At 44.6% G+C, this 18,967-nt stretch overlaps 2 protein-coding genes across 3 annotated transcripts in view; one reads left to right on the top strand and one right to left on the bottom strand.

Annotated features, from left to right (window-relative positions):
* LOC134077425 (disintegrin and metalloproteinase domain-containing protein 11-like) overlaps window positions 1-13,795 on the top strand; it is a 30,412-nt gene extending 16,617 nt beyond the window's left edge. Inside the window, exons 15-27 of one of the 2 annotated variants that reach the window (XM_062533020.1) lie at window positions 1,184-1,283; window positions 1,812-1,883; window positions 2,086-2,178; window positions 3,327-3,407; window positions 4,836-4,886; window positions 5,034-5,097; window positions 5,408-5,513; window positions 5,784-5,903; window positions 6,246-6,414; window positions 6,663-6,774; window positions 7,792-7,882; window positions 11,188-11,205; window positions 11,751-13,795. In XM_062533020.1, the coding sequence (XP_062389004.1) occupies window positions 1,184-1,283; window positions 1,812-1,883; window positions 2,086-2,178; window positions 3,327-3,407; window positions 4,836-4,886; window positions 5,034-5,097; window positions 5,408-5,513; window positions 5,784-5,903; window positions 6,246-6,414; window positions 6,663-6,774; window positions 7,792-7,882; window positions 11,188-11,205; window positions 11,751-11,766 (1,093 nt within the window). In that variant the 3' untranslated portion in view covers window positions 11,767-13,795. Of the gene's footprint in view, window positions 1-1,183; window positions 1,284-1,811; window positions 1,884-2,085; window positions 2,179-3,326; window positions 3,408-4,835; window positions 4,887-5,033; window positions 5,098-5,407; window positions 5,514-5,783; window positions 5,904-6,245; window positions 6,415-6,662; window positions 6,775-7,791; window positions 7,883-11,187 lie in introns of both variants that reach the window. The other variant, XM_062533019.1, reaches the window with a different exon arrangement.
* Window positions 13,796-16,014: 2,219 nt separating this feature from the next.
* The window catches only part of p3h4 (prolyl 3-hydroxylase family member 4 (inactive)), a 6,915-nt gene continuing 3,962 nt past the window's right edge, over window positions 16,015-18,967 (bottom strand). Inside the window, exons 5-6 of the mRNA XM_062531010.1 lie at window positions 18,430-18,513; window positions 16,015-17,510 (exon numbers count right to left, since the gene is read on the bottom strand). Coding sequence (XP_062386994.1) covers window positions 17,349-17,510; window positions 18,430-18,513 — 246 coding nt within the window. The 3' untranslated portion in view covers window positions 16,015-17,348. The remainder of the gene's footprint in view (window positions 17,511-18,429; window positions 18,514-18,967) is intronic.

The following is an 18,967-nucleotide window of genomic DNA, read 5'->3' as shown; positions in this document are numbered from 1 at the left end:
GGGCCACACAGTGATCTAGCCAACGTTTTATGAGCCAACGTAAAAAACCCCGCGGTCCCTAAGATTTATGTCCTGAGAGGTAGAGGAGAGGGGGGTGGGGCCCTGTTGTAAAGTGAACAAAATCAATGGAAAGAGATTGAGGTGAAAGGGGAGAGGACAGGAAAGATTGGTGGAAGTGTCTGAGAAGAGAGAGAGAGAGGAAGAGAGATGACTTGTTCAAGAGAAGCTTGCCAGGACTATATCTTGGGCAGCCATTGACTGGACCTTGAGTCTCAAAGAAAGCCTTGAAAGTGCTTGTTTAGGCAGTCCTACTGGCTGTGGGCAATGTGTCCATTAAGGTAATTAGACGTTATTAATTGATGACGGTGACTGGCCTGCAGAGCACCGATACTGCACACTCATCCCTCTGCTTAAGAATGTCCTCAGATTTCCCAGAGATTAGAGCTGGCCTACACACACACACACACACACACACACACACACACACACACACACACACACACACACACACACACACACACACACACACACACACACACACATGCGTACATTTCTTTCTGCTTGATGATATGAAATTGCCTGAAGTTACCATACTGTACTTCATGCCCACAGTTTGACATGATTTGATATAATCTGATTGGATTGGTTGGATGTGACATCATTTGACACTTGGCCCCTTTGATCACATGATATCAAGATCTGGAATTCAAAGCAAGTGCTCAGTCTTCTCATTCATTCTCTCTGTGTCTTTCTTTCTTTCTTTCTTTCTTTCTTTTGTTACAGCCAGCTCGCCAACAAGGTTTATTTAATTAAAGCAAAATGTCTAGGGGGAAAAGGATTGGGAGTGATGACGTGCATGTCTGGATGCAAAGGGGGTGTCAGTAGCTATGTGAGAAGCTAAAGGACAATAGACAGAATGAGAATGAGAATGGGGATAAGAGCAATAAGGGGAGAGAGAATCAAAAGGTGCCTGCAAGAAGAAAGAAAAAGTGTGAGAAGAGAGAAGGACCCTTTATATGACCACGCCCTTGATGGCATAGCAGGTGTATTCAGTCAAACATTCAACCTACTCAGGCTCTACCTGCCCGTGCACTGACCAGAGAGGGCAGAGGGAGTCGTAACACTTTCCTTCTTTCTTTCTTTCTTCCTTCCTTTCTTTCTTTCTTTCTCCGTCTCCTGGCAGCTATTACCTCCCACGGAAGTTCTCTCGCTGTAGCTTGGATGAGTACATGCAGTTTCTGCTCCAGGGGGGAGGGAGCTGCCTCTTCAACAAGCCCAGCAAGGTCAGTGTGGAGTGGGGGAGGCGGAGAGGGGAGCCCCTGGGAAGTCCGTATGTCTGGATGTGCAGGGAATCTACCGTGTGCCGTAAAGTAAACCACAGGAGAAATTACGTTACACAGCTGACCTAATTAATTTTTCATATGCCCCACAAAAATATGACTTACCATGTGCATGGCTGCTTATGGCATACTGCTGTGCTGCTGTTGTCAGCCTTTATTTCATGTTTATGTGTCAATTATATGAGTTCTCTCCTCCCTCTCTCCAATCTTTCTTTCCCTCTCTCTTTCTCTCTCCACCTCAATAGTGTGGGACTAGATTTACAGTAAAAAATGCCGTGAATGGATTTATAGAGAGGGAAATAACAGCCATTTTTTAATCTGTTCGCCATCTTTCTCTGTCCGTACACCACTGACGGGCTCTTGGCACAGACATACACACACTCTTTCTCTTCCTCTCTCTCTCTATCTCTCTGTCTCTCACTCTATCATCTGTTCTTGCTCACTCCCTTGTTCTCTGTCTGTCCCCCTCAGCTCCTGGACCCTTCCGAGTGTGGCAATGGGTTTGTGGAGCAAGGAGAAGAGTGTGACTGCGGCTCCCAAGTGGTGAGGCCCTCTGGCTGCACTCACACTGCCCCCTGCTGGTGTTCACTGCACATGCAGCAGCTGTGCACACATGCTACTTCAGCCAAGCACAGATTAGATTTGTCATTATATTATATCAGTTGTATTTGTAGTGTGAAGGTGTGCTTTATATATTGAGTCTGTATTTTCTCCTCTGTGTGTGTGTGTGTGTGTGTGTGTGTAGGAGTGTGCCCGCAGTGGAGGGGCCTGCTGTAAGAAGTGCACTCTGACCCATGATGCCATGTGTAGTAATGGCCTGTGCTGCCGAGAGTGCAGGGTAATAATGCTCACACCTCCTACTGCACTACACACTACCCACATCTCCTAGTGTAGCACATAACCTATGACTCCTGGGCTCTGTTTTTATACCCTCCTAGAGATCTCAAATGTCCTCACAGAAATCCACCCCTGTCAGTGTACTGTACCTCAATCACTGGAATATTAAAGAAACTCTTTCAGCTTCACTCTCTGTACAGACATTGAGTCATTTTCCACAGCTACTTAACAATTATTGAGATAAACAATCTTTCCACCTACTCACCAGGAATCCTTCATCAGCCATTGTGCTTTTGAATTCTGCTCAGTTAACTGAAGTGCTAATGTGTGCTCACAGCCACTTGTGTTTACTGTATAATGAAATATGCAAATTGCGACCAGAAAACACCTGAGCAGTGCTCAACACCCCGCCACGCTGCCAGTAGCCGTGAATAAATATGCTGTAACCATCCACGCCTCCACGATCCATTGTCCTGGCGGCCGCCCCCTTGCGCCCCCCTTGCGCCCCCCTTGCGCCCCCTCGCGTGCCCGCGGATGGCTTAGCGCGTGAGCAGCCCAAGGTCACTCCCCCAGCGGCCCACAGAGACGCGGCGCGCGGCGCGCTGATGGCTGGAGCTCGTCCCGCTGGCCGGGAGCCCTTAAAGTGCAGCGCTGGCTCTGGGCCCGGAGTGTTGGGGCGAGACGGAGAGTGTTGACGTTGGCACTGCCTCACCTCTCCAGGGGCCCTGGCGCTCGTCAGCGGGGCACCTTCAAAGTCACGAGGACGGCGCGGCACCAGCCAAACTAATGTCCTGCTGTGTCCAGGTGACGCGGCTGTGGTGAAGAGGACAGTCATAAACACTGCACTATGTATGCAGGAGGCAGGTGTGAGAGCTCTCTCAAATGGAGGAGCTGACTATTCTAATGCTAGCTACTGATCCAGCCCAGGCATCAGGGATGCTGCATGTGTTGAGATGCTGGGGTGCTGTCAACACTAGTGTGCACCTCCACTGAATCCCTTCCATTAGCGCTTGAACAGGAGGCTAGGGAGGCATCGGTCAAAAATAGAACCTCTTAGTGGCTATGTGTTCACATCTTTCTCTCTCTCTCTCTCTCTGTGTGTGTGTGTGTGTGTGTTTGTGTGTGTGTGTGTGTGTGTGTGTGTGTCAGTATGAGCTGAGGGGTGCTGTGTGCAGGGACGCGGTGAATGATTGCGACATCCCGGAGACTTGTGCAGGGGACTCCAGTCAGGTACGCAACCCCAGACCAGTGGCTACAGCACACAGTAGTGACAGTAGTGTTTACTCACACTGTAAAAAATGGCTGTGAAATTCACAGTTATTTACAGGAAATTTCACAGTAGCACTACTGTATATGCTTTTTACAGTAGAATGTTGTAAAATTTACAGTAACGCCCCTACAATTACAGTAGTCCAAGTGTTACTGTAGACATTACAGTAGTCAAAGCACTACTGTAAAACAAACACAGTATAGCCACTATAGTACTGTAAATAGTAAAGTAAACTACTGTATGTTTTCTTTTCAACAATTGGCCAGTAAGTTACTGTAAATACTACTGAAATCACAGTACTTAATTGGTTTTCATTTTACAGTGAATGCATAAAATACTGTAAATGGAAATGCGGTACCTTTACTGTAAAAAGTATTCACAATAACTTGCTGGCAACAATTGGGCAGTAAGTTACTGTAAAACTACTGAAATCACAGTATTTAATTGGTTTTCATTTCACAGTGAATACATAAAATACTGTAAATGGAAATGCGGTACCTCTACTGTAAACTACAATTACAGTAGTAAGTGTTACCGTAGAAATTACAGTAGTCAAAACACTACTGTAAACAAATCACTAGCTAGCCTAGGCTACTGTAAATAGTTAAGTAAACTAGCCTACTGTGTTTTCCCTTTTTTAATCTTATCTTTCTTTTAACTCATAATGACATACCAGAGACGGTTGAGAAAGTCAATTTGATGTCAAGAATTAAGGCTTTGATCACACTATTGAGCAAGCATAACACATTTCAGCCTAATAATTTTCCACGATTGTTATCGCCTCTTGATAAGCGCATGCGCACACGCAGTAATTCCCATCCCCCACCCCTGACTAGTCATGAATCAGTCACGTGACTAAATTCAAGATGGCTGCGACCGGTAAACTTTCGAAAGTGACTGCCTGAATAAACAGTCATGTAAGTAAACAACCAGTGCTTTTTCAAAGTTCTCGATGTCTCGTTTTAAATGTCAGGGCCCTCAGAAGTCTACCAATAAAGTGTGGAGTTACTTTGAGCCTCATTAATGGTGTAAAACAGTGATTTATTTGCACGGCACGCCGATGCCCGAGCCAGTAATGTTGAAAACCAGGTTTACTATTGCTGAGCTACCGCCGGGTTTCGGAGAACAGCTGACAGGTCGAGATCAGCTCTGAGACAATCGCTCACACTCGGTATCATATTTCAACACACTTTAAGTCAATATCACACCGGAATTCTCCTTTAAGGGAATAACATAGTTTACAGTAATATGAAAAAAACGGTGAAGTATTCCTTTAAGTACCCTCTCTTCTTACAGTGTCTTACAGTGTACATTATGGGAGTTGTAGTATACTGGTTAATGACCGTTAGAGCTGTGCGCTAAAGTAGGCCTACCCTCTCTTCTTACAGTGTCCACACAACGTGCACAAGTTGGATGGATACATGTGTGACAGCAACCAGGTGAGCTATCCATATATCTATTATTAACGTTATACAGACAAAATCACCAAACCCTTAATCCTAATGGCCTTATCTGAATATTGATCAAAAAGATGTAGTGTTTCAGTTTGAAGTGTGCAGTTTCTCTCCTGTGACCTGTGTCTATAGGGACGGTGCTATAATGGCCGCTGTCGGACGTTAGATGGACAGTGCAGAGGCCTGTGGGGCTTCAGTAAGTATTGGGTTTTACGACGCGGTGTGTGTGTGTGTGTGTGTGTGTGTGTTTGTGTGTGTGTGTGTGTGTGTGTGTGTGTGTGTGAGAGGAAATAGAGAGGATGGGTTTACATAGGCAGCTCTGTGGTTTGGTGATGGATCAAGTTAGAGTGGGCTTATGGGCTCTGTCAGAGCAGCCGTATCAGTGGAAGTGCTCTATCAGATGATGAGGTGTTTGTGTTTGCCTTTGTTTGTGTGTGTGTGTGTGTGTGTGTGTGTGTGTGGCGTGCCTGCACACGTGTCATATGTGGCGTGTTTGATTTCACCAGACGCTGCTGACCGGTTCTGCTATGAGAAGCTGAATGCGGAGGGCACAGAGAAGGGCAACTGTGGACGCAGCCCTGGAGGACAAGGGTGGACGCAGTGCAACAAACCGTACGCCTTCAACCAGTCCATCTGTTCTATTTCTCTTCTATTTACTACTCTGTTCCTTCAGTGTCCTCAGTATACGTTCTCTCTCTCTCCCCTTTTCTTTTTTTAGATCATTTATTTTATTTGAAAAAAAACATGAATAGTGACAATCAGCAAAATTACAAAAGATTTTTCTTCTTTCTCTCCCACTTTCTCTCTTTCTCTCTCTCTCTCTCTCTCTCTCTCTCTCTCCCCCTCTCTCTCTCTCTCTCTCTCCCCCTCTCTCTCTCACAGGGATGTGTTGTGTGGCTTCCTGTTCTGCTCCAACATGACAGAGAAGCCCAAGTTCGGAGACCTGCAGGGCGAGGTCACCAGCCTGACCATCTACCACCAGAGCAAGTACCTGGACTGCCGGTAAGAGGCCACGCACCTGTGCTTTGGTCTGTGTGCTGTGTTTGAGTTTGTGTGTGTGTGTCTCTCATTGTGTAATGTGTGTGTGTGTGTCTCTCATTGTGTAATGTGTGTGTGGGTGTGTATTTCAGTTCAACATGTACTGCCTGCTCTCAGTTTTAAGACCTTTACACAAGGGGTACATATGCGCACATATAGAACCTCAAGTTGTGTGAACCACATTTGCACATCAATTCTGAAACTGTGTGTGTTTGTGTGTGTGTGTGTGTGTGTGTGTGTGTGTGTGTGTGTGTGTGTGTGTGTGTGTGTGTGTGTGTGTGTGTGTGTGTGTGTGTGTGTGTCCAGTGGAGGGCATGCGGTGTTAGCGGACGGGTCAGACCTGGGCTATGTGGAGGACGGGACGCCCTGCGGGCCCAACATGATGTGCCTGGAGCGACGCTGCCTCCCACTGACCGCATTCAACCTCAGCACCTGCTCTGGGTCCAACTACGGACACATCTGCTCTGACCACGGGGTGAGACACATGTGCGCACACACACACACACACACACACACACACACACACACACACATACATACTGTACACAGAAACACACACACACACACACTCACACACACACACACACACACACACACACACACACACACACACACACACACACATACACATATACACATATACATACACTCACACTCACAAACACAAACACAAACACACATACAGTATACAACTGAAGCACTACACTCTCTCTCCTTCTGTAGACCTGCAGTAATGAGGTGAAGTGCATCTGTGATAGAGACTACACAGGGAAGGACTGCAGTGTGTTTGACCCCATCCCAGACCCTACCAATCCGCCAGGCCCAGATAAGAAAGGTTAGGCTCTCAGCCCTCCCCCCTCCCCCTTCTCTCTTCTCTCACCCTCTCTTCAACCCTCTCTTTCATATCAGAGAGCCATCTCTTCTCCTCTTGTCCTCCTTTCTCTCTTTCTTCCCAAATGCTTTTAAGGTTCGCATCATATTTTATCAGAGACAGTTTAGTGTTTTTGATCTGGTTGCTTTTATCGTGATGTTATTGAGTAGAATTTAAAGTGCCATTCTTCTGCATGATACAGCTGCCACAGTGGGAGTATTGCAGTAACTGTATGAAATAGTAGCTTTCATGTAATGGCAATGTCTTGTATAGAAATGTGCAAGAAAATAAAACATTAATGATGGTGAAATGTAGTTATGTATATATAGTATACAGTATGTGGTTCATGTACATATATGTGGATATGTCTGTGGACAATGTATGATTTGATGTGATTGTGTGTACATGTGTGTACGAGTGTGTGTGTGTGTGTGTGTGTGTGTGTGTGTGTGTGTGTGTGTGTGTGTGTGTGTGTGTGTGTGTGTTGTTCATCAAAGTGTCCTCCTTGCTCTCTTTACAGTCTGGCTCTTATAGCCTATCCCTGAGCAGTCCACAGGGCGAGGGATAAGAGAGAGAGAGAAGTACTGACACACTCCTCTTTTTCATGTTTATCCCTCCCTCTCTTTTCCCTGGCTCTCCCATGTCCCCCTCTGGCCACTGCTCTCACATTCTTCACCTTGCACTTTCTCTCTCTCTCTCTTTCTCTCCGCATCTCACCTCTCACTGTGCAGGTTTTGCCTGTCTCTGACTTTCTTTCTCTCTCTCTCTCTTTCTCTCTCTCTCTCTCTCCAGTAGTGTTGGTATTTCTGGTGCTGGTGGTGTCGGTGATTGGTGTAGTGTTGAAGCCGTGTTCTGATGTGTGTTTTTGGTGGTGTTGTTTTGTTTTGTCCTCCTCCCTCCCTCCCTCCCTCCCCCTCCCTCCTCCCTCCTCCCTCCCTCCTCCCTCCCTCCTCCCTCCTCCCTCGCTCCCTCCCTCCACAGGTCCCAGTGGTACCAATATAATCATAGGCTCCATCGCGGGGGCTATTCTCCTGGCAGCTATAGTCCTGGGGGGGACAGGCTGGGGATTTAAGTAAGACCTCTGTTCTGGCATGCCTTTTACCTCCTACCTGTGTGCTTCTATGATACCACAACGGGACCCCCCATCCCCCACCCCACCCCCATTCTCCGACTCTACCCCACACAGCACACACCTGAACCCCTGACACCTGAGCTACAGCTCCGGAGGTGGAGACTAGTCATTCTGGTCAATGACACACACGCTGCTTTTCCACTGCTCTGTCCAGTCATGCAGATCCTTACCTGTGGGCAGTGCTGTAATGTGGACACTTCAGACAGGAGGAGGAGACAGGAGAGAAACATTTGTTGAGGCTGATTGTCTTTCATAAGTTAGTTTAACACTAGATATTTGTATAAATATCTTTTAATTATGCCTCACTCCCATGTATTCTGATGAGGACAGTAGACAGCAGACATGATCATGCTCAGTCTGTTTACCAGCAAGAAGCAGACTTGACACAGTTGGGGAAGGAGCACTATGACCCATGACGTGCGTGTGGAAAAGCAGCAGTGCGGGACATGCCAACTCTGGCAAAGACCGGCAGACTCCATGCTCTTGTGCTCAGCTCAAACATGCAGATGCAGTAAACTGGGCAATTGACCTTTCCCAACATGGTGGAGAAAGCCCCCAGAGGACATTCAAGTCTCCCCCTCCCGTTTGACCTCTGCTCACCTGAGAGGTGCATGCTCATTGGAGGTTCTGTCCCAGCCTCTGGGCTAGAACTCTGGCTCTTGCTCTGAACCCACACAAGCATGTGATCCTTAACAGTCTCACACTGCAGATCCATACACGTTACCTTACTTTGCTCAACACTACCCACTTGAACTTCACCATTTGTCCCAGTTTTCATGATACAGCGTATGGTTCTGTTTACTAGTGCACCCAAAAAACGTCAACATCTGTCGTTTATCCCTTTGGCCCACATTAGATGACTAACTGCTGCACTCTAGGTCTGCATGTTTGGTGGTGTTCTCTTCGAATAAATAATGCATTTGTGCAGTTGCTGCTTTTTACCTATTCAGTAGAACAACAAACAGTGCTTGGTTTTTCTAACTTTCCTCCATTAGCAAATGAAATCCTATTTAACTGGGCAAAATGTCATATCGACCATACAGACAAGTCAATGATGCAGACATTTGATCTTTCCTGAATGTGCAAGTAACTCACATTCATTTGTTCAATATCTGGAATAACCGTTTGATTTCAATCTTGAGGCAGTTTCCTACTAAAGGCATGTTTGTTTTGAAGGACACCGTTGACCTGGCCAGTGACGTGCATGTGTGCATGATATCAAGGAAAGACCACAAGCCTGAATGATTGAAGCCACAGACACCACAAAACAATACACCAGAGACCTAATCGCAGACCTTTCCCTTATACTCATACCAGTCATGCAAGCAGCTTGAACATCCTTAACCAGGCCTGCTTTAACCGCCCCGGTCCTCGCCCCCTGGTGGGTGTGACTGGGCCAGGGGTCCATGTGCATCTCTGGTGGGGTCTCATCTGAGAGTGGTGTGATGGACCTCAGGCAGTGGAAGCACATGGAGAGCTTCTGTATCCCGACACCGTCATCAGAAACGTAGCTTCCCTCATTGCTCTCCGCGGTTCAAATATCCATTTCACATCCCGCCGTGAAATGGATGAGTTCTCCTCCTCATGGACGTCTAAATCATTCATCCTGCTGAAGATCCTTTAAGAGGGATCGGAACAGTTGACACTCGATTGCTACAGTAGACTGTGCGCTAACCCAGAGCAGTGCTGTTTTGAGACATGTACAGTATGTGTTGCATGGAGCGCTGAGTGTGTAGGGTGGTCAACACTGCCTGTAATCGGAACGTTTCAGTCAGGCTTGGAATGTGCAGCACTCATGCTTGTGAGCATGTTCAGAGGAATATTCCATTTTGTTTAGTTTGGCTTTTATTTGCTTGTGTTTTCCACAGCCTAGTCTCCATTTGCCATAGCACCAGTGAACTGTCAGTCACTCATTCTTGCAGCCAAACTGCAGGGCGTCTTGATGATGTCAATCTCAAAATCATATTATTTTGGTCAATATTGTGATCACAATTACCCAATGACCCAACAACATCCATTTTCTAAACCTTAAAACTTTTCAACAGTGGATTTAACAAAATTCTGAATACAATTCAACTGAAAAAAATAAAGCAATAAATGTAAAATAAGATTATCTATACAACAACTGCTTGCCACTGTAAAGGAAAGCGGTGTGAGAATTAGAACTCTATTACAACACAAGATGGTCATTTTGAAGAGCAAAATGGAAGGTGGCAAAATAATCAGTGACAGTGTTGTTTATATAGTCATGCCAGTTGACGCTGAGATGTGATTAAGTGCACAGCCCTAACCCAGACAGCACACTAGTGACTCCATCTGTCCCACACACCCCTAAGGGTCCACCTTAGTACTGATCACACTTAACCATCAGCATACATAGTAGTACATGCACTAACATAGCAGTCATCTTGCTAGCATCGGCACTTTATAGCTATGTATTATGGAAGATGAGCAGTAGACAGACTGCCCTGTAATGTACAGTGGGACAAGTATAGCATTAGATAATGTCTAAAAAACCATAGAAGAACGCTACATGCTACAATGCTAAATTAACACTACATTTGTTACATTTCCAGTTCAACGCTGGTAAAGTAATTGCAGAGTCCAAGATTGTGTGTCACATCGAAACCTCCTAGAAGGTCAAGAACTTTGTTCACTTTATGAACAGTACACTCTCAAAACTAATGTTTCTCAAAACAACTGTGTTGTGTTGTCCCTATCTGAACACAGAGAAGTGATAAAAACAACACAAGTAGTATTATTTTCAACACATTGTGTAACAAATAACAAAAGCAACGTGTTGGAAACAACACACACTGTGTTGTCGCTATCTGGACACAGAGATGTGTTGTTTTCAACACATTCATTTTAAGAGTGTAGTAAACAAAAAAGTAAACAAAGACTCACCGACAGTTTTTCACTGACATGGCATATTGAGATTAGATGGAAAATGAGAAACATGATGGGTAGTAAACACTATCAGAATTTGTTGAATACACAACTGAATATGATCTGTGTGTTTGATTGAATCATTTGTGTCCTAGTGTTACAGCACAGATTTTGATCTGATGTTTACCTACACCATTCTGCCATTATATCCAACAAAACTACAATAAATCTGCGAATACAGAACACAGATGAAATAATCATTCATGCACAAATGAATTTGATCTGCCTTTACTGATGACATTGTTGTATCTTCTCTTCCCACTCCCCCACTCCCTTTCTTTTCCGGATGGATAAAGGAATATCCGAAGAGGAAGGTATGACTCCACTGCTTCACAGGCCATTGAGCAGCTCTTTGCCCCGACCCCTAATGCCAGGAAGCAATAGATGGGTCCAGTAACCCTCAGAACACATACCTCAACCAGCATCAGTAGCACTCCCTGAAATCACCCAGAGTCTGTCCATCTCATGGTTCAATTCATCGTTCAATACAGACACTTATTCACAAACCTGTACTCCAGCGAACAACAGAAGAAAAGAACTGCTTTAAATACTTAACATAGTTTATTTAAAACATGTATGTAATCAGTCAGAACTCTCTGGAACAGTTTTTGCTTCATGGCCTGTAGTCACAAAATACTGATTTCATCTGCCACTTAAAACGAGTTGATGGTTGGGACAAATATAGCATTAGATGGTAGACTTTTACTCTCTGATCTGCAGCCATGAACTCTGGCAGTAGGATGCATGAGGTCAGCCTCCCTGTGTGCTGTCTTCCCTCTCCAGCTCCACTGTTTCCACTTGTTCTGAACTACTGGTACGTTTCCTTCTGCCTCTCTTACACTCTCCTTCTCTCCCACAGATCTGGAGGAGCCTAAGACCCCTCTCTTCCTCTCTCTGTCGTCTCTGTTTGCCATCCACTGGCCTGTCTGTCTGTCTGTCTGCTGCGTCTTCCTCATAACCACGTCCTTTCCACCTCGGAGAAGAACAAGTCTTCCATCCCTGGCCTACCCCTTTAAGAACACTAGACTCTTCTGCTTCCAGTCTTTCGTCCTCTGATTGGTCCTGGTTTCTTGTCCGTCTGTCTGTAATGGCTTCTCTTACGGGGAAGTGGAGCAGTTCCTCCCATTATCTTCCAACCAATCACGTCTCTTCAGGTGGCCGTCCGTCACCGGATTGACAACATGATAGTCATTCCCAGAAAGAGAAGGGGTGAGACAGCTATTTGCAGACAGCTATGAGTGAGTGAGTGAGAGTGTGTGTGTGATTGATTCCCTCACTGTATCATTTCTGCATCTTCCAAGCCTGAATTTCCAGTAAGGAAAGCATTAATGATGAACCGTACGGATATCATGTTTGGAAAAGTGTTTCCAAATGCCATTGGGCCTTTGGTCTCTGGCTCCTATGATGAGAGCTGGCTTGAAGCTGACCAGAGGAGCCTCCATGGGACCAAGTCTTGACATTGATCATGAAAACATGCATGATTGAATGCACTTTTTGGGTGTTTTCACGTGGAGCGTAGAGGTCCTCCTCTCCATGTTTGGGAGGGCCATTTTGTGTCTGACATGAGGATGTAATGCATGCATTTAGGCAACCAATTAGAAGAAAAGAGGATCACCATGACAACATGGTTGTTTTGGTTGAAGAAAAACAAAAACCTCTCTTCCCAAAGAAACAAACTTAACCATTAGCAGGACCATGTGCAAAAGAAAGTTTTTTGGAGAAACTCCAAAATATCTGACATATCTGCCAGGTGTAGTTCAAAAAGTGTGTGTGTGTGTGTGTGTGTGTGTGTGTGTGTGTGTGTGTGTGTGTGTGTGTGTGTGTGTGTGTGTGTGTGTGTGTGTGAGAGAGTGTGTGTGTGTGTGAGAGAGAAATCATGTGCAATCAGGTTAGAAGATGAAGGACAGTGTCCTGAATTATTTTGGTTTTGGGATAATTTTGTCACTCCTGCCAGTTTTGGTGACAACCTTATTGAAGGGCAGGGACCACGTCAGTATGCTGAGAACCGTAGAGAAGATACATTCCACGTTTAGACTCTTCAGTAGTATGAAAAAATACTCCTTCCACTGTATGTTCCAAAAAATGAAACATTTTAAAGGGGCCTCAATGCCTTAGATTAACTGTCAAGTGTTTATGTGTGTGTGTGTGTGTGTGGGAGAGCAAATGTGTGTGAGGGTATGTGTGCATGTTTGTGTGGAAAGGTTGACGCACAGGTTGATTATGTATAGATGTTCATTTAAGTAATATGTTGTGCTGTAGATCTGTCAGTTTTAGACTTTTAGCAAGAGGGCGTTGTAGCTCAAACTGGACATGCTTGAGGCCGTGTGCTACTACTGGCTAGTTCCACTAGGGGGAGCTACTGAGGTTGTGTAGGGGTGATCGGCCATTGCCTCCACCATGGCATTGGGGAACGGTATCACCTGCACCAAGCCTGGGAATGTGTTCCGTGAACAGTCAATGCTTTCAGTATGGCCACCGTAACCAGTTAGTGCTGTCAGCAGAGGGCCACAGTCCAGCAGTTGATGATGGACTATGCTGACGCCATTGACCAGTCACAGAGGCCATTCTGGTGGCATTGACCAGTCACAGTGGCCATTCTGGTGGCATTAACCAATCATGGAGCAGGCTCTGGCTTCAAAAATGAGCAGTCTGAGCTACAACTACTTCTGCTTTTAGCAGCACACAAAGAAGAGAAAACATGTTTCCTGTGATGCAAACAACATACAAAGAGCACTATGTGTGCTCACTCATATGCACTTGTAGATACCTACATTTGCAAGATATATGTGAGATACGTGTGAATATCTGTTGATAATCTATGAATTTTAAAATGTTATATTGGTGCAATTTATTTCAGAAAATGGATTAATCATTTACCTCATGAATCATATCTATCTATCTATCTATCTATCTATCTACTGTATCTATCTGTCTATCTATCTATCTATCTATCCATCTCTATCTATCCATCCATCTATCTATCTATCTGTCCATCCATCCCTATCCCCTTCATCCTCATACTATCCCTTCCTGCTTTCCCTACACATCACTCTAAGCATCCTCTCTTCATATTAAATGACCACCAGTATCAGCTCATTCATCCTCCCAGCTCTCTCCTCATTGGTCCATTGCTCTCTTGTATATGTGTTGATAAACCTGTAGCCATGCGTTTCCCATTAAGCCCCTGGCTATAGACTTTGTTTTAGACTTTCACTGTAAATGAGATTAGATGGTCCAATGTGGCTTTAAACAGAAAACAACAGGAAAAGTGTGGACTCCCACGCCGTACAGTACTTTAGCACTTAATGGTGTTTTTTTAATGAGAAAAATGGAAGCGACTGTCCCCTGCATGGTGCAGACACCTAAACACACTGCCTACCCAGCACAACAAACAGCTGCGTCAAATGTTCCAACACGAGTCGTGGAGCGGATTGCGCCGAGGGGGGGGGGGGAGGGCCTGTGGTGCAGCGCTGCGCAAGTGATGCGGACAGGTCTGGTCCGGACACGTCTGAGGTGTGTGTCCTTTTTACCCGGGTCACACTCTCCACAGCCTAGATGTGGCCAGCTGAATGAGCTGACTCCTGTGTGTGTGTGTGTGTGTGTGTGAGAGAAAGAGAGACTGTGTGTGGGAGTCGGCTGTTTGGGCTGTGAGCAGGAATGTGGGTGAATATTGAGAAATGGGAAGGAGGGAGAGTGGTGATTTGACTCTGGAGACATTTTCTTTGCACTAAGGCCGATGCACTACTGTCAATACAGCGTGTTCTAAACCCCTGGGGTTCCACTGAAAGGGTGGGGTTGGTTGATTTTGTTTTTAGTGATGACTTTAACTTCTGGGTTTAAGAAAAAACAAAGATTTGAAGACGAAGCCCCCACTATGGCAGCTGTCTAGCTGGGGGATTTTTAAAATGACCTTTTTAAACTTTGCAGCCATGACAGGTGAATGAATGGACTTGATTATATATGTAAAATGGAAACCAATGAGAGAAAAAATAAAGATTTAGACATGAAATACGCATACCCTTGTCAGTTGTCTGTATTTCTATTTGCATGGGTATTGGTATATGGTTTACTATCTGCTTACAAGATTCTGGCTACTTTAGATTAGAGTTCCAATGACTGACGCTTCCTTGCTGATGTTGCTCCATCCTAATGTAGGCTACCTAGACACTCCCATCTTGTGATGAGTCGGCCTTAGCCCCGTGGAATGCTTTAGCAGCTAGTGTTCACCTCAGCTATACTAACTCCAGACTTGTGTTGGTCTGAACCACCAGCTTCTCAAATTCTAGTCATACTGTATATAACGTTTCAAAGTACCTCCTACACTCTAAATGTAAATGAATCAGGCTTCTAATGCAAACAGATGTGGCAACCTTAGGTTGTTCTAATCTACATAGTAATGATGTGAGACGAGAGGCAGAGATCACATCAGAGGCACATCACTCTGTCCTCTTGCCTGGGATGGGTCTCAAAGGCCTACTGCCTTCATGGCCATTCTACAACTGGTTGGTGTTATTCACACCTCATCTTGCTCCCTGGCTCGGGGTGAGGCCACATCATAGACCTTTTGCTTATTATCTCGATCAAATCTGGGACATCATGCTAAAATCTCATGAATCTCAATTACTGGGTATTCACAGTATACAATCTGTTTTGTAGGGAAAATGTTCCACCTTTGACAGTAAAAGTATATATAATCCAGATTAAATGTGTCAATAGAAGAAACTTGGACAAAACAAAACCAGTATTCAGAGCACTCCTTCTGTGAATCATCGTTCTGCCTCTTTGGACCATTTATTTTCCTCCATTCCCTACGCCAGCTCGACTATTCCATCTGTCACAGCCTGTGCAAATAGTTGGAGTAGGCCTATTTTTTAAGAGGAGTAATACTTTGTGCTTTCTGCAGACTTCCAAAAGCACTGTTTATCTGCCTGTCCATGTTTTATTGTGCTATAATGGTACTATTATATTGTTCTCATTATTGTTAACTCTGTTCCACTATTATAACACACGTCCAATAGTGTAAATGCTATTTCAGTTCAATTAACCACCATTGTTGTGTGAGACATACATGGCAGGTATGAATAGAAGGTACGTGTCAGCCAGATTTCGATTTTAATCTTTATTTCATTTCAAACTTTCAAAAGGACCACTTCAGTTGGAACACTATTCACTTGATGTGCACCCAAAAGTGAATGTAGCATAACATGTCAAATGATTAAAATATTAAATTAAAATCATACATACTGAAGTCACAAATATTAACACCTTTTTGAATCCTCAGAGCAACTGGTCCCAAATGATGAAGACAAAACCTACTGAAGCGGCACACAGGCAATATGCTGAATGGCTGGCTCAATTATTGTACAGGCGTAACTGGCATATGTGCTGCGTGATAACTTGGAGTCAGTAAAACTCATTCAAGCCTTCAGAGCGTCAGACTGGAGACATTCCTCACCCATAAACTAATCTGAAAGGAGAAGAAGAACTCAAATAAAGGAAAAGAATGCGTGGGTGTCTCTGAGGTACGTATAACATTGTCCAGCGACCTCCACAGATGACCTTGGACTATGGGGATGGAGAGCTGAGGACAAAAATATGTTGAAGTTCTCTGTGTGTGTGTGTGTGTGTGTTTTGTTTTGAGTTCATCATCTGTGTGTGTGTGTGTATGTGTGTGTGTGTGCAGGGATGGGCAGTATTTATGACACATACATGTACCGTATATAAAAAATATGTATTTCGAATACAAAAATAGTGTTTTGTACAAATTATATGTGCAAATTCATGAACATATGGGGTTCTATGTTTATGTGTTTTTAAGAATAATGTCTAATAGTTCTGTTTTTCACATTTTTGCATGTCATCCTATCTAATGCCTAATCTATTGAATCTAGGACATTACAACCATAACCATAATCTTATGAACACAAATGTGTGCATTTGTATAAAATAAGTCCAAGATTGTGGCCAAAGCTTTGCAAATATTCAAAAACTTGGTCGTGCAACATTTACAGGTCTGCATTGCTTTCTGAGTAAGTCTTTTTGCTTTTGGCTATATTACCATGGCTTCATGTAAACAATATTCTCACCAAAATAACTACACCCTAGAGTAAGCTACGACACTCAAATAAATAAGTCAGTTGTTGCTCTTTTCCTCCTGCTCTGAATGCATCACCATGAAAACATTGGCGACTAACAATATCTGATCTGAATGGCAAATAACCCCCCCCACACACACACACACCACCCCTATGTGACTCCATTGTTTGTAGTATTTTTGAAAATACAGTATTTTCTTTTGACATGTGGCTTGGAAACTGTAATTTGTAGTTTATTTAGATACACTTTAAGTAAGGGTATTTGATATTCTGTTGTAACATAGAATATGCCCATCCCTGTGTGTGTGTGTGTGTGTGTGTGTGTGTGTGTGTGTGTGTGTGTGTGTGTGTGCATATGCATTCTACACGGCTGCTCTGTCCTCTGTCTCTCCGTTGTCCCCTTTGGTCTGGGGCTCCTGCCACCACTCGGCCAGGAAGGACTCCTCGTAGTCGCCGAGCCCCTCAAACTCCTGGTCTGGCGGGGAGGCCTGTCCAGTCACCTGCTCCTCTGGACTCACCACGTCCTGCACACAGCACATCCAATAAGCCGCTCAACAGGTGGACCAAAAGCACAGGTCAGCCCCTGAACACCAACCCTTCGTGCTCTACCAAATCCTGCTTTTCTTCTGGATTCATACCGTATAGATACAAGCTATATAAGCACTATAAATCATACATTTTTTATGACAGTATGTTTGCACTGCCAACACTCTTTAATCTTAATGTCATAAAACTTTCAAAAAGACCACTTCAATGCTTCGACTACTTGTATGCCATATGTTTGCAGGATGTAAAGCTGTAAGGTGGAATGACTGAAGGTCTTCCAGAAACATGAATGGCAGTGCGAGAGGCGGGTCATGACAGGAGACTTCCTCTTCCCCTCCCACTTGATTGGGCCCACAGAGAGAGCTCTCCTCTCCAGCTGTGTGGGGGCCTGGGAGTGGTCAGAGGCGTCTGGCCTAGCGTCAGCATGCCACATACAACACCCAGAGGGGAAACTCACACACACACACACACACACACACACCAACACACATTCTTTTTCACTCTCTCTCTGGTACACACACAAACAAACACTCCCCCCCTCTTTACAGTAAGTTTTCTCTGCCACAAGTGCTTCTTGCCTTAATTCCCTCCCTTGAAGCCCTGATGTGGTTTCTTTTACCACACTGCTAATTTGTAGGTGTTTAGACTCTACATGGATTGTGGAGACAGGAAGTTTAGGAAGACATGGAAACCATTTTCTCGCAACAGGCATGACCCAGTTGCTAACGTTGCTATTTGTTCTGTTATCATAAACTATGTTGGACCAGCCAGATTCACCGGCATGAGTTTGTTGGAGTCTGTGATGAAAAAGCACTTTGAAAGTTAAATGGTTATTCATTAAATGGTGTGTGTGTGTGCGCATGTGTGTGTGTCTGTATTGTGAGTTGCTTTTGTTACCTCGTCATCTGTCTGTAGATAGTTTTGGGCAAACTCCAGCATCTCCTTCTGCTTAGTTGTCTGATTGAAGTAGCGGACAGCCTCCTGCCAACAGCACAAAGCACAAGCACAAAGACCTCTCAGACATCAACACCAATGAAAGCACTTGGTCTGAAGGACTGGCTGTGCTATTCTCCTCATCTCCTCATATCTCTTATAGGCCCATTTTAGATATTTATACCCAGTGGAAGGAGCCAGGCTTACACACAAGGCAACATTTATCAACGGGAGTAATTGAAGGCTTTTCAGCAGGGGCTTTTGTCATGGTGCAGGGATGGAGTGTGTGTGTGTGTGTGTGTGTGTGTGTTGTGTGTGTGTGCCTGTGCACGTGTCAAAGTCATGGAATGCTTGACTGAAAACCATTCTGAGTTATGAGATTGCTTAATTGCTACCCTCGCCTGGTGTCTGCGTTCACGCTAAAATAGGCTTTTCAAATGTGACACTTTATGAGTTTCTTCTGCACAAGTCTGAGAGTATGTTTTAAGAGACGTACAGTGAC

Source organism: Sardina pilchardus, chromosome 3 (genome assembly GCF_963854185.1).
Source record: "Sardina pilchardus chromosome 3, fSarPil1.1, whole genome shotgun sequence".
Classification (NCBI taxonomy): domain Eukaryota; kingdom Metazoa; phylum Chordata; class Actinopteri; order Clupeiformes; family Clupeidae; genus Sardina; species Sardina pilchardus.
Note: the sequence above shows the minus strand (reverse complement) of the source record. Positions and strands in the feature narration are given on the sequence as shown.